Below are 16,098 nucleotides of genomic sequence, written 5' to 3'. Positions count from 1 at the left end.
AGGATTTAACTGGGGCTTCCAAATAGGAAATGGGAATAGCGGAGCTAGAATAGAATAGCAATAACCTTTATTGTCTCTCAGTGGGGGAATTCAGTGCCACACTTTTAGAAAAGTAGACTTAAGATAGTTTTTCCATTTCAAACATATATCGGGGATGTGGTTTATGACCGACAGGAACAAACAGGGTTCCAAGATGAGATAAATTAAGACATGGAACAGTTTTTTTTTTTTTGGCTGACTTTTCTAATCCCAGTGCAACTTTTTAACCATTATTTTAACCGGAATAATCAGGGTAGGGCAATGAGCAAAGACGGAATGGAAGGAAAACGACGGAGAGGAGGAGTCTGAGTTTTCCCCTCAACCACAACTCAGCTGGCCTGTTTCCTCCTTAACCAAACAGCCTGGTTGGCCCTGGTCCTCCGAGTCCTCACAACCCCCTCCCTCCAGCTCCGGAACCCTCGTACTCTCAGAGTTTCCTGTTTGTCTGGTTGAAGACCTGGCCGTTTGGCTCCCAAGCGGCACATTGCGAGGGACAAAGGAGGAGGGGCGGGCGAAGGAGAAAAGCGCAAGACAGAAGGACAGAGGGGAGGTTGGCGGGGAGAAGGCAAAGGGAGAGACAGTGAACACTCCCGAGTTGGGATTGATTTACTTCATTAACCGAGATTACAAGTTTAACTTACAAACCAGAGGTCAAAATTTCTCATTAACAAGGGGACCGTGGAGAACCTCAGGGCTTGGAGACCACTCTTATTACTGACTACACATTTCAATCTGTCTTTGATGTTCCATGTCTGCCTTTCTACCCCCTCTTTCCCCCTCCTATTTTTTGGCAGCGAGGTTGATTTTAATTGTAGCTATAGAACAGAGCATAGTTTGCCTGTAAGCCAGCCTCCACATCTGTAGTGAGTGCAGCTTTAGTGATATTGGGTGCAGTCCATAGCTTGGGGCTAATTTTAATGGTGCCCCCCCCTCCCTCCTTCTCTTTCCTTCTTCATTGGAGACTCAGATTGTTTTCCACGTGATTCCTGTTAATTTAGCTGGAGGAAAGGGCATCAGTTTTCCTTGTGCTCCCCCCCCCCCTCCTCCATGCCTCTCACTCTATTGCCTCACTCCTTCTTTCTGATCTACAGCCTCAAAGAAAGAAGGTGAAATGAATTCAAATGGAAAAATAGACTGTGCTCACTATTAAATCGCTCACCTACCTTTGTCCCGAGCATTGCGCCTGGTCGAGACAGATAGGAGGAAGCTTGCGTGGCTGTACAAACTGGGGCAATTTAGCTGGTATTGTTGCTTTTACGTCAACAAACAAAGCTCTCCCTTTGATGTGATGAATGGCCTAAGTGCCTGGATGATAACTCAGAGCTCATAAATGTGTCAAGGATGTTTCAAAGCACTGCGCATGTAAAACACTGCAGGACATTGTGCATCAGGGTAATTTTTTACATCTCAGAACCTCTAATTCTGCCCAAGATGCAGAAAGGGGTCTCCATCTGTCCTGTAAGCAACCAAAATATAAGTCACATAGTTCAGACAAGATTCACCTTGTCTGGGAGAAATGACAAGATCTGAAAATCAATAGGGGGGAAATGAAACAGTACAGTGTTCAAGTCATGTTAAATGTGTTAAAGGACAGAATATAACGAGTGTGATGCAGTAATCATTATGGGTATGAGTGTATCTGGCAAGCTTTCTCGCATCCTGAATGCATCTTAGAATACAGGGTATCTCCAAATAACCACTTCAGACTAAACACGCCACTGTTTTACAGCATACGATGGCAAGCTACTTCATAATTACTTTTATTTGGTACACATTGCTAGTATCAGGCTGAACCACCTTTTGCCTTCAAAACTCTTCAGACATTGTTCCTTCATGTCATGAGTTCTGATACCTTTGGGATAATCAGCCATAAGTGCCATCCTTTTTTTCTCCTCTCTGCTCTCTTAGTTGTGTCTGTGGTCCCTTTGTAAGGCAAACTTCTTTCCAAATCAATGCAGGTGTTACTAGACCAAAATGCATGCTTCTTCCAACGCATTGCCAATTCTCTGCCATGTTTGGGTCTAGCGAGCGCGCTGCACAGGCCCATCTGTCCCAGTATCTGTGTGTTCTGCCTCCCTACCGACAAGAGCTGCCTTAACACTTGATAGCACAGGTTTGATTTGGTTTCTAATACATTCCTCATAGATTCTGGTCCTTATTAACATGATATCACCACTTGCTTGCGGTGGGGTAAGTTGGAGCCACATACACAAAGTTAATCTCCCATTCCACCACATGCCAACGAGTCTCTGTGGGATTGACATCTGGTGACTGTCGGGACCACTGGAGATCAATGAGATCATCGTCATCGTAAAAACCAAGTGATTTAAGTTTTATGGCATGATGCATTATCCTGCTGGTGTAGCTAACAATTAGATGGCTACACTGTCGTCATATAGGGTTGGACAAGTCAAGAAACAATAGTCAGATCACTGTGGAGTTTGAAATTTCATGATTTGAATTGAATTTCTTTATTTGTCCCCCAAGGGGAAAACTGCATTTCAGTACAGCCCATCAAGAAAGACAAACATGAGTAGACAGGTGACTCAGGTTATGTTCACACTGCAGGTCTTGATGCTGAATTCTGATATTTTGCTAAAGTCGGATTTTTTTGAGGCGGCCGTTCATACTACCGTTAAATGCGACTGCCGTCAGACCGCAAAGTGAGCAGCACGCACAGAAGCACGATGTGTGCGGAAGTAATGATGAATGTAATTGTTTCTAGAAGTGTTCAATAAAGTTTTGTTTAAAAACAAAACGTGGATACCGGCCGGCGACTCTCCTTGTTAATATTAAAAAGCTGTTGAGCGATGGGAGCCAACACTATTAAGACCACATCATAGCAAGACGAAGTAATGAGTGGTTTTCTGAGTTACTGTTGCCTTTCATTCAGAACCAGTCTGCTCACTCTCGTCTGACATCAACAAGGTATTATCTTTGGCCCATTCTCTGTAAAAATGTGACATGGCCTTCTTTCCTCCCATTTTGATGCTCAGTCCAGCAACTTCAACATTTCGTCTTCACCACGTCTACATGCATAAATGCACTGATTTGTTGCAATGCTTTTGGTTGATTCACTATTTTTGTTAAATCAATTGAACAGGTGTACTTAAAAAAATGGTAGATTGAAATTACATTCTGAACACCAACAAGAGGTGGTGCTCAAAAGCACTGTGGATGTTGACTCTTGGTAGAGTTCCAGAAGCTGACCAATCAGATGCTGGTTTTAATAACAGTAATGATAGAAAAAATATAGAGTGAATAAAAATAAAATTTTGAACATAGTGAATACCCAAATGAAAATGCTGACTCAGAAATTGTCAATACTTATTTACTAAAGGTTAGTGTTGGGTGATTGAGAGATGAAGGATGAGGACAAGTGCAGGAAAGTCAATGACCTTAAATAAGTGACTCTGCCTTTTACCCTTTGTCAAGGTTAACTGAACTTCACCAAACAAATCTAAATCTGTCCTTTTGATTAGATGGTTTTCGCTTGATTTAATTAGATATTCCTTTATCACTGGACACGATTCAGAACTGTTTTTCACGTAATGTGCCTGAAAAACAGCATTTGTTGTGAATATAAACTAAATTGAACCGAGCGTCACCAGGTACACTTATGTGGCTCCCACCTGTGCCATGACCCACCACTGGGACCACAGCAGGTCCTCTAGCAGCCTCGGCCATTGGCTCTTTGAAACTAATCTGCCCTGCGGAATCCTGTAAGACCCCCTTTGTTACCTCCTGCAGACTGGATCAGGCTGGAGACGGACTTTCCAGTCTTGACAGGCTATCAGTTTCACAGCCCATGGCAATCCACATCCAGAGACAGGCCTGAGTCCTGCAGAGCCACCCTCAAATTAAAGGAGGGTGAAAGGGTGGGAGGGTGGGAGGGTAGGATGGTTGGAGAAAGTTATTGAGCAAGTTGTTGTCAGCTAAATTTCCTCGTAGTCTGAATAAGGTCGACTGAATATACAATACAAATGGTAGGAATACTGAAAAGGAGAATTTCAACAGGAGCTCTGCCTCTTAGTCAACAGAACAGGATCTCAACAAGGCCATTATACGACTCCTAATTTGAGCTCTGGCACAGCACTGAAGGGCTGCCTTTGTCTGGGATTAATGCGGAAAGCTCAGGATGCGATGTCAGAGGGAAATAATCAGCGTGGGCCCTTCATAACGTTGGCTGCTTGTGCTCCTGGCCAGGGCCCCCGGCTCATTTCTGTGGAGATGAAATCTATGACAAGCCCCTCAGTGAAGCTGAGAGCAGGCAACAGTCCAGTAACACCCACAGGCCTCCAGGCATCCTGTGACCCCCTTAGAAAAGTCACATTCACTTTGCTCTGGAGAAGGGAAAGAGAACGCCGCGGGGGCTTCCAGCCCATGTGAAATGAAGAAATGTGAGGAGGTGAAAACGAAGTGAAAATAAGTTAAGATTCCTCCTCCGCCCCCACCGCAATAACTCCAGAGGAGGGGCACTCTGATTTTACTTCATTATGCCTTCTAATTAAACATCTATGGTACATTAAAAAAACAACAAAACAACTCCTTAATGTATATTAATGCTTATGTTGTATAACTGCGTTTAGGCGAAAAGGTTTGAGAGAGCAGTTTTTTTTCCCCCGCTTTCTTTAAATGCAGCAGAAGGTCGCCGGCTAATACCCATCAGGGTAAAACATTCTGAAAGAGGTTGGCACTGTACTCAAGGACCAGAAGTAATGTTTTTATTTTGTTATTTATGCTTTTTTACCGGGTGCATTACTATGCTCCTCTGCAGCACGCTGCTGATAAGCGAAGGATGCAAAGATGCAACTCGATAAGCAGGTTATTAAAATGACCAATTGACATTCAATATTCAGCCTTATTTTACATTCATCATATTTACGAAGAAATATGTGGAATTTAAATGTTTCTCCTGGTGCCTAAAGGTAAATGTGACTCGCTACAGCAACTGTGCATAAGTCCATGTAAACCCATGTGTTGGAGAAATGGGATACTTCAGTCGGTGCTTTATGGAGCCTCAAACAGGAGACATTTCTTTGTAACAACAGCCTAATTACAAACAGACTACGCACGTCATACGGAAGTATGTCAGTGTGTTGCTTCTGAAAAAGATTTCCTGTTAGTTAGCTAGTTTCACGTTATTATAACCTAGAGTTTGAATTGATTATTTTTAAATAACAGCTTGGAGTAGCTGATGTTAAACAGTTCCAAGCTAGAGATATAACAATAGAAAAAATGGCAAGTTAATTATTTTGTGCAAATTAATTGTAGCTATCACTATTATTAAGGATTTGTTACATGTTAAATTATGCAAAACATTTAACCTTATATCTACTTGTCAAAAGGTAAATGATAACTTGATATAATAAATAGGAAAACTTGCTTTCACTGTGCTAACCCCTTCAACAAATATTTTGACACAGGTAATTACCCATTAAGTTATTACACCTTTTGGTGCTTTGACACCTGTCCCTTACTGTATCTCTTATAGTCAAATAACGATCCATTCCTTTTCTTTTTCCACATCTTATGCAGCAATGTCAACGTTGTGGGAATGATCCCACAAAACCTGTCATACGTCCTTCAAAGGGGCCTAGTCACGTACTATGACGTTACGAATTTCTATGCCAGTAGCTCACTCTGGTTGCATACAAAGCTTTTTGGTATAAATTATCACAGCCTGTAGGTTTATACAATTTTAATTCTGTGAGTTACCCATTGTTCTTGCTCTGTTTGTTTGTAAATGTTAGTATACGCTTTTGTGTATATTTAGCATAACGTAGCATAAGACCACGTTACCGGAAGTACGAGTATGAGTATACAAGGAGAAGCAATGGAGCCAAGAGAGTCAGCAACATCCAGCAGAGGTGCAAAAAGGAAGAATAAGTAACGCTGACCCTGTAGATCGGGTTGGTCTTCGACCACACCGAGCTGTCACTTTACTGTCATGGTCTACTGGCTCTTACAATGTTTGTATCAGTTGTCGCCATCTTGCTTCCTGATAGTGCCGCAGCACTGCTGGCAGATGACACAACTATGTTCCCTCATGCTGATCGTACCTGGTGCAAAGTTCTTTTTAGGGTCAAAACGTACTACAGCAAGTAAACACCATGAGGATGAATGCTTGGAGTATTTTATTTTATTTGAAGATAAATATATATTTCTTTTGGTGTTTCCTTTTTATGGTCAAAATATGTGACTAGGCCCCTTTAAAGACTGGCTATTCTTCCAAGGAAAGGACTGCCTTGGTTGATGTATACCATTTTTTAACTAAGAGTTTAACCAAGGCATGTTACATGGACATCCAGTCGAGATATGCCTGAAATATTAGTGCTGTGGAGGTGCCACGACTGACTGGTCTGGGCACCTCCGGCTTCGTGGGGTGGGCTCTGGTTGACTGGCTTGTTTGAATTGTGTTGGCCCTGTCTCTGAATGGATGGATTCGGCCTTGTCAGGGCTGGGATACGGGGATTGGGGTAGTGCTTGGCCCTGGTGTTGTGGCTCGGGCGGTATGCTTCCTTCCATCCTGGTGATGGAGATCCCCTCCTGGGTCTGGGGACTGGACACCCCTCTGGGGTATCGGTATCTGGACCTGGGAGTAGAGGAGGTGTGTGGTGACTGCAAGTGTGTTTACAGTGTCTAGTCTCATGAGTGGTTATGAGAGATTGCAAGTGTGGGCATTAGGGTGGGAACATGTGAATGTGACTGCGTGCCTGTGATTATGAGCTTATCTCTTTGTCAGGTTGGGTTTGGACTGCCCTCTCCTGGGACCTCTCAGGCTTCCACTAAATGTGGAGACCATCCCCCCATCAAACTCCCAGCCAGTGGTTGGCACCTTGACCCGCTGGTGCGTTGGTGATTCTCGGTGTCCAGGGCTGGGTGCTCGAGTCTTTGCTGGCTAACTCCAGGAGGCTACTTTGAGCCTGAGCTCCCTGGCTCTGTGGGGCCCTGCTGGGGGGCGGTATATCCTTGGACCTCAGGTCTCTAGGTCCTTGGCTGGATCTGCTCTGGCATAGCTGGTTGCTGCAGCTCCCAGGGGCTTCGGCAGTATGGCTGCTGGGGGGTTTCTTAGGACTCTTCTCTGGGATGCAGTTATCCCTACGGTGGTCCTACTTGGGCTCCTGTCTGGGGTTTTGCTCTTCCCAGTGTCTGCCTCAGTGCTCTGGGGGGCGGGTCTTTGGCTCCTCACTACCACTATTGAGCATTTTTCTTATAGATATGTTACATACACAAGCACACTCTCACAAACACCTACAACTGTTTGGATCCAGATGCTTACAAAAAAGCTTCTATACAGATAAACCCTATAATTAGCTTTGGCTGTCACTATACACATCCTGTATTTAATAATTTGGCATATTTTTCAGTGATGTTATCGAAGGCATTGATTGTTTGTACCTGTGATAGATTTTCTGTTTGCTTTGCTGTTCTTTTTATATTTCTTTCTGCAGGTGTAGAAGCAGACTCCGAGGATGTTATCTCTTTGCTCTGTTTTTGTCGCCTTTCCTCATTTTTAATATTTTGCTTCACTTGTCTCGCTTCCTTTCTTTCTCTTTTACCTTTTCATTTCTGTGTCCATTAAATTAGAAATAATCCCAAAGTAATGTCCAATAACGTTTTTTGCATACATATCAAGCAGAGCACTATAGCGAAAGCAGTAATGCTCCACTTGTGAAAGTAAATCTGTTGGTCTCTCTTTGGCAGTAAGAAACCCATTCTGAGTGCTTCACTGCCAGACAGGAAAAATAAAAAAAATTATTTAACAGTGTTTTGTGATTGTGATTAGTTGAATGCAGCCATATATATATACATTGACAGCAGGAGATAAGCACCAGCACCACTCGCGACCCCAATAGGGATAAGCGTGTTGGAAGATGGATGGATAGATGGATGGATATATATATTGATTAAAAAGTTGCTTCTCAGTACAGACATTAGTTAACTATATTTCCCTGCTAAGCTACGCATCTGCTGATTTAGCATCCAAAGAAATCACTCAATCTTTTTATCCCTGTTATTCATAGAAGAGGTAAATGTTGAGTCAGGACAGGAATCATATGTTTGACCCGCCTAAATTTGGCCACGCACCAAACTGCAGACAGCAGCCAGGGCTTCTCACAAAACATTTTCATCATAAACCCGCAAACACGGGTCGTCCCTGAACTCCCTCTTGCCACTCATAAATCTGCGTCACGGATCTCCACGTAACCTTATCTTGAAACAATAATGGAGCATTCCTGTGGTGAGTTCAGCAAATGCTTCAAATTTAAATCATATATCTAACCTTCATACTTTTGATGTCCTGTATAAGCTTTTAAATCCTCCTGCTGGCTGGTAACACACACCATACGTCTTTATTAAACCCCTCCCCTGACCTGTGAAGCAGTCTTCACCCTATGCAACTCAGCTGAAGCAGGTGTGTGACTGGCAAGTCAGGAACATCAAATCTGTCACAAAACACATGAAGATTGCAAAAAGGCCCATTATTCCTGCCTTGAAGTGTTTTGTGAAAGGGGCTTAAGATTCTGGTCTCCTCCATGCTGGAAAGTTGTTTTTCAGTAGAAACCCTAAGGCTGAGCATCCTGAAAAAAAAGTTATTCAGACCTGTTTCTTGGTCCGATTCCATGAAAAGCACACACACAAAAGGATGCTCCTATTATGTTGTCTGTTTGCTTTCCTCAACACATTATTTTGGAAACTGTGGCAACATAGTTGAATATTTACTTTATAATAATGGAGGCTTTCTCAGTGTAAAAGGTTTTTCAGGACCCTCCTTTCTTTCATGACACTCCTGATAGTTCTTGTAATGGCAGAAATCTAAGAGAGCACATTTTGCCATTGTAACACACACACACACACACACACACACAATCACAAACAAATAAAAAACAAGACTTAGGAGGTGAAAACCATACGACCAATACCAAACTGGTTAGCAGGGATCTCTGTTTGAGCCTGAAACAATACGTGCAAACAATTTCATCAGCAGACAATACCGTTTTGAGCGGTCAGAGAAGGTGCAGTTGGGTAAAAGATCAAAGGATGCATACATACAGACCAGAGACATTTATATCTGTTTTTACTGCATGTGGGAGTTCTGTTAGGTTTGTAACTGCTTTGTACATCCATTAAGGTGCAACATGCTATAAACCAAAATATAAAACAATGCACTTTGTCTTGTTTGTGATTTTATCCGATAGACTAAAGGGGATTATGGCGTTAAATCATAAACGATCACTGACACAGAACACAGCTTTAAATCAGAGATAATGGTGTGACAGGATATGTTGTTGAACAATTCCAGACTGCATCAGAAAACATATTTGCTATTGATCATGTAATGAAACAGGGAAAAGATGATAGCAAGCAAACAGCTCTGCTTGTAAAGTATGCTGTATTATCTGCGAACAGCAGGAAAACTGTGCTTTTCTTGCAGTGAGAAGACACAACTGCTGGCTGCCAAAAACTGCCTAATCAGGAACTACAACACCACACGATACCACTCCATCATTGATTAATTGTCCAGGAAGCAACATCACAATGTAAAATTAAAGTTTTATTAGTTTTAATAATTAGGTAAATGTATGCATTCAAACTATAACTGTATCTGCAGAACAGCCTTATGAATAAATTAAGGGGAAAAGTCAGTCGTTTTTGCTTGGAAGACCTGTGCCAAAGACCCTGGTTTAAACTGCCCAGTAGCAGCACCTAGTGAGCATAAAGAAGACAATAAAGGTCTTAATTTGTTCCAGTTCTTACCTCAGTCCCTGATGGTGTCGCCCCCGGTGAGTCCAGTTTGCGTTTTTTTCGAGGCCCAATAGCAGCTAGTGCTGTCAGATTAGCATCTCGTTGTCTCATCTGGGCCAGCTCTTGCTGTTGCATCTAGTGAAAAGAGAACCCAAACATGAGAAAGTAATGTTTTGCTCTACAGTACACATATACTTTTATGTAAATTTATAAATACAATGGCCCGCAAAAAGTATTCACACCCCTCAAACATTGTCATGTCTGATTACCGCCACAAAATGCTATGTATTTTATTGGGGCTTTGTGTTATAAACCAACATAAAAAATATATAAAATCTGCATGTATATTTGTGCAATAAGAAATAACAGACTGTTTACAAGAAGTGGATAAACTGTGCAAATAACAGCAGGGATGTAAACACTTGAGTTGAGTTTGGGTTCTTGGGAGCACAGATTGTTAGAAAGCTGAACAGCTGCTGGGAGGAAGGAGGCGCGATAACGCTCTTTTGTGCATCTAGGATCAACCAGTCTGTAGCTGAATTGTGCATGTGCTTTTGATTGTGGAGGACATTTTTAATTGGAATGTACAAAGGTTGCAATGACAAATGAAGATGATGATTGCTACTAATATTGAAAATATGTTTCAGACTCGATCGAGCACCACTCGCACTGCGCGTAGCTGTCTTACAAAAATGAGGATGACTGCGCGAAATGATAGGATCCCCCCTTCCCCACAAAAAAAGTGCATTTCTGTGACAAGATGCCGATCACGAGGACAGAACAGTGAGTATAAACCAGCTGTGAGGAGAGTGTGAATCACAGAGACGAGGTCCGTGGTAACTTTGGAGAAGCTAAAAAGACCCCACAGGTGGCAAAATGTGTTGAAAGGACAGCTATTCATGGTGAACTCCACAAAGCTGGCACAAAGGGGAAGAGTGGCAAGAAGACAGTAATCCGTAAGATGTCCCACTTGCAGTTTGTTATGAGCCATGGAGGAGACAGTAAGCACAAGGGAGAAGGTGCTTCTAGTCACCTAAGACCAAAGCTGGATTTTTTTTGCCAACATAACAAGTGCCACGTGTGGCACAAAACTAACAAACACTGCAGAGTTACGCTGTCTAAATATTTTTGACTAAAAGATCTGTCGACACAGGAATCAGCAATGTTGAATTTTTGATTAAACTCGGAACCTTAACAGCAAAAGCAACTAAGCTTGTTCCGCGCAACTAGTGCCAGTATGACTAACAAAGTGGATCCAGAATCATAAAAATGAAATAAAACTACCGACGTGTGACTAACGTTTCTGCCTATTCTCTCGCATTGTATGAGCAGAACGCTTGCCCGAGCAGAACAAAATGGAAGACTGTCGTCAGCCACTAACCGAACACAAAGATGGTGTGTGCGTGGTCACATGGCCCTGCTCTTTTTTGATTTTTGCAGTTTGTGATGTTTAAGTGGGTGGTTGGGAGGGGCAGTGCCCAAGGTAATGTCATGTTTAGCTGCGGGGCTGTGGGCGGACCCAGCGTCGCTAGGAGCTGCCCTTTCCATTGGGTGGAGGTGTGATGGCCTGAGGCAAAGGCACGGAGGGTGCCAGAGCGCACACACGCACACACATACACGTGCCTATCAATCCTGGCCACAGCAGCACAGGGAATGCCTACCCACCAGCTTGCCTGTGTGCCTGCCTGCTGGGGGGAGAGAGGCCTGGGTTGGAGCGAACAGGGACAATCAATTGTGCGCCTTGATGTCTTTCATGTTCTTTTATGTTATCTCTCAGCATGTGTTCGCCGGGCGCTGGTGTTTGTGCGAGGCATGTATATTGTCTGATCAGGGGGGGGAGAAAAAAAAATTCATGTTGCTTTCAGATGGCGCTCTGTAAAAGGTTGCTTTGGTGTACAGAGTCTGATCTAAAATGTGCATGCACTTGCCTCTGATTTTTTTTTTCTCCTTAAAACCCTGCTGGCAAGGCATGCCCTTTAGGGTGTTGCCACTTCACATTTAGCACGGCGGAACTGCTGAAAGATTCAAACGCGCTGACAAAGAAGGGGAAATAATAGCAGCTGAATACATAAACCTTGTTTACTTGTTCGTTTTGCAATGGATGGCTGTAGGAGCATGGATATATGAGAATATTAATTAATAAATATGAATGACATGGGTAACTTTCTGATATGAATTATTGTGTGTGTGTGTGTGGGGGGGGGGTATATCAGACGTTTAATGCTATATAACTATGTGTAGAAGTACATGAGTTACAAAGCAGACATCGTGGCTGGGTGATCAATTCTTGTCCCTAATGTTATCAGTGCAGATTGTATCGAGCTTCGCCGCAAGAACCAGACAAGATTTCTCCAGGCCTGACCTTAAAGAATCCCACCGCAACGAGAGGAGCAACAGAGCAGGAGACGTTTGCTATCTCCCTAACGGCACCAGGATGCCGGCATCTCTGGCTGGCAGTTGGCACCAGGCATGGGCTCCCAGCGCCCACAGCAGCTCCCTGCAATTTCAGATTTACGACCGCACGTTAAATGAAGACTTCATTTTGCCATCTGCGAGCCTGCGTTTCCCGTCAGTGGAGTGGACGCCATGACACAAGGGAGACGGAGTTCTGATTTCAATCTGGTGCCACGAAGCAGAACCTGCTTTTCTCGATACCGCTTGGTCGACGGCCAATGAGAACTCTCTTACAAATCTACAAAGTATTAGAAGAAGCTAAATGTATTGTCAATGTATCAGTGGATTTTATAGAAAAGTAAAGTCAGGGGGGGCTGCTAATATTTATAATGTTTTGCACTTTTCCAGCAACAGCAACTTTTTTGACATTTATGGTTTGGGTGGAGATAAATGAAGAATCCATTTCTATGATATGCACATTTTATAATGTCTCTGTGCTCTCGTGAAGTACCATGTCACCAATGTGAAACAACAAGTACAATCATTGCCCGCAACTAGACCAAAGGTCATCACTAAGGGCAGTACCAGACATGAAGAACAATCATCTGGCAGGGTGCATATATTTGCCAGCTCCTATCAATGAGACCGCATAACCACCTGCTGATCTGCAGTCACTTAAATACCAGTGGCTCCAGTCTGCCTCGGTGCCCTTTAAAAGCAGGGAACTAGGACTTGTAAAGTTATATTATTAACAAAGGTCAGAAAATGCAGAAATATTGATCTGCTGTTTTGTCAGAAGCAGGATTTATTTTCAGTGGCCAAAGCACACTGTAAGGTGATAACACTTTGGTCATATAACAAAGGAAATGCAAATAAAAATATGCAATATTTTCTGAAGAAATTGAGTTGCTGAATCATGTAAAGTCCTTTACAAAACAATGAATTATTTGCTAAGTGTTTATCAAATAGCATGATGACATATAAATAAAAAAATTAGGACACGAGAAGACTCCTAAGTTTGTTTTCTGTTGGCAACATTGACATAACTGGACTTAGAACGCAGATGATAGAACAGTGTTCCATGATGTGGAATATGGTTTCATAACATAACTCTAAAGTTTACACATTTTTATTTAAACCCAGATAAAATGAAACACAAGTGGATTTTTATTTACTAAATAGGTGACTTCTTAAGGGAATTTATACCCCTTGATATTATTAAGGGGTATAAGAGTAGAAGGGGTTGAATAAAAATACACACCACACCTTTCAATTGTGATTTGTAAAACAAATTGTTTGGGGTTACAGTGAAAAAAACTTGAAAAGCTTCAACGGGAATGATTATTTTTTGCACGCCGCTTTAAGTGTTGGTAAATTAATATAAATCTCTACAAACGGCAGACGAATCAGCAGAGCTTGTTGCAAACAACTCAAGATGTGGGCCAAGGTAAAAATGACTTTAACCAGTTGCAGATACCTTTGCATCACTACACTAATTGCATAATTTCGAAATGAAAGACATGTTAACTCAGCTTCATAATATTATTATTTGAAATTAATTATTAAAAGCAAGGTTTTCACTAATTCCCTTCATGAATAAATTTTGGAACCGGATCTTGCACATGTTTAACATTTTAATTCTTAACACTTACTTTTATATACAAAAGAAAAAAAATAGCAAAGCGCCCATTAAATAATATGTGCATAGCTATTGCGTGAAAATCTTTTAAATATTCTCAACTTCCTCACTGTTGTTTGTTACCTCCTGGTTTATTTAAAACGATCTTCAAACTCTGCACTGGTGCATTTTAATGGATCTGAAGAAAAGTCTTTCAAGAACAAAACAAGAAATAAAAGATTTTTTTTGTTCCTCTTTGCAGACAAAAGAGCATTATGTTCCCTTATGATGCAAACATGTCCAAAGTACAGCAAGAACCTCTCTGATATGGTCGGTGCGGGGAGGGAGATGAGCTGTAGGAGCGGTTATGGCCAACCTGCCGTTCGCCTTCTCTGCTGTTTCTAACAAAAGGTTTTTTCTCCCCACCCCGCTTTCGGTTCTGGCCTGGGGGGCTGCTTACGGCCCTCCAGACGCTTACAGACAGATGTCCTTGGTAGAGCAGAACACGCTCAGCTTGACGTCATAAGCGGCTGTGGGGCTGTGAAGGAAGCTAAATGGCTGTCTGGCTGGCAAAGACAACAGTGTGTAAGGCAGACCATAGGGTTTCAATTGATCTATTTCAAACCCTCCCCCATGAAAAGCTGTGGTTGAACAGCAATCAGCAGGAGTCTCCTGAGTATGCAGGCATGGCATATGCTACATTTGTTGAATGCAGCTATTAATAAAGACCAGCACGTAGTGTAAACAAGGTTAGATGGTGTCAGCAAGTTCTTAACTTTTGCAACACACACCATGGCAGCCTTCGGGCATCGTTGCAGGACATTATATAAAGACCATCTGAGTGTGTCAGCTGTCAGTTAGGAGGTGGAAATTATTGTATTATTTATATGATTTCAGCAAAACTCCAATAAACCAATATTTCATTGGTGGAGGGGACAAGGGGGTTCATGTTCTCATGTGTTTCCATCGGGTTTAGCACCTGGTCAGATTTGCACTACTCAAGCCAGCAAAATCAAGCAGTACATGACTGCCACATTAATAAAATAAAGCTAGGATTGCATAAAATCATTACCTATAATTCCCTTGACCGCTTTCATTTTTTCAGGCTCGGAAACCTGAAGGGTGATGAAACGCCTTTTAAAGAGGCTTAACCTGGATGCCTCAATAATAAGCAACTAACGGCCCATATCTAACCGAATATATTTCACAACGATCATTGAAAAACACAAAACCATCTCTTCACTGCTTTTCAGTCAGAGTTTTTTTCCCCACACCAAAGCACTGAGAACGCACATGTAAAAGTTTTAAAAGGCGTACACATTAACAATAACACATTAAAAAAACGTCTGTCCTAGTGTGTGGAGCTCAGTGCTATGTTTGATAGAACATACTGAAGATACCGTAATATTTTTGTACTATTTGCACACCTTTTAACTTCTCAGGGACTGTCTTCTGGTACATTCATACAATTGTACAGTTTTGTTTTTTACATCGTTCTGTGAATTGACTGCCGCTTCTCTTCTTTTTAAGTTGAACATCTCAATATTATCTGAATATGCTGTGCTAACTATTAATAATTGCACATTATGTTCCCCTCTGTTGTACAGCTTAACCTTCAATTGAGCTGTTTTCATATTGTGTTTTTGCATTTCTGAGGGTCTTCTCTAGTAATGCTCATTCTTCATTTTTCCACGGGTTTTTTATTTTTTATTTGTGTCTATGTGTTATGTGTGCATTCAGTGCCGCTGCCTCACCAATATGACAGTAAAGACTCTTGATTCGTGAAAAGAGCAAGATTACAAAGCAGCGTTAAACTAGACCAGTTGAGTCAAAAAACTATTCAGCATGCCATTCACCTTAGGAACAGTAACATATTTGGGAAGGATCATTGATCATTTTTACACACAAAACAATCTCTTCACTGCTTTCCAGTCAGATTCATGACCAAACCAAATAGGCTTGCAAAGGTTTTACATGACATACGCATTAACAATAACATATCAAAAATGTCTGTCCTAGTTTAACTGGATCTATGTGCTAAACTAGACTAAGTGAGCCTCAAAACTGGACAGCCTGCCATACACTTTAGGAGTAATTACAGACCCCTAATTTCATCACTTTTTCCAGGACCAGTGTGCTTTCAATGCATTGCAAAGTTCCTTAAAAGTTATTAGTTTATCTTACCAGTTCTAAACTATTTATTTGTGTTTTTCTTCTTTTATCACATAAATAAATCAATTTATTCACTCGATTTAAGAATGTCATCATTAATTCTGTTACACTTACTATACACGAAT

General features: G+C 41.8%; 1 protein-coding gene across 6 annotated transcripts in view; it reads right to left on the bottom strand.

Moving 5' to 3' along the window:
- The window catches only part of LOC105919702 (transcription initiation factor TFIID subunit 4), a 140,261-nt gene that overhangs the window by 28,549 nt on the left and 95,614 nt on the right, over window positions 1–16,098 (bottom strand). For all 6 annotated transcript variants that reach the window (XR_004930942.1, XM_036136462.1, XM_036136463.1 and 3 more), the window contains one exon: window positions 9,802–9,924. Coding sequence is in view for 5 of the 6 variants with exons in the window: in XM_036136462.1 (XP_035992355.1) it covers window positions 9,802–9,924 (123 nt within the window). In the remaining variant the exon portion in view is untranslated. The remainder of the gene's footprint in view (window positions 1–9,801; window positions 9,925–16,098) is intronic.

The sequence above is a fragment of the Fundulus heteroclitus genome, chromosome 4, assembly GCF_011125445.2.
Source record: "Fundulus heteroclitus isolate FHET01 chromosome 4, MU-UCD_Fhet_4.1, whole genome shotgun sequence".
NCBI classification, from domain to species: domain Eukaryota; kingdom Metazoa; phylum Chordata; class Actinopteri; order Cyprinodontiformes; family Fundulidae; genus Fundulus; species Fundulus heteroclitus.
This window is presented reverse-complemented; position numbering and strand designations above follow the sequence as displayed.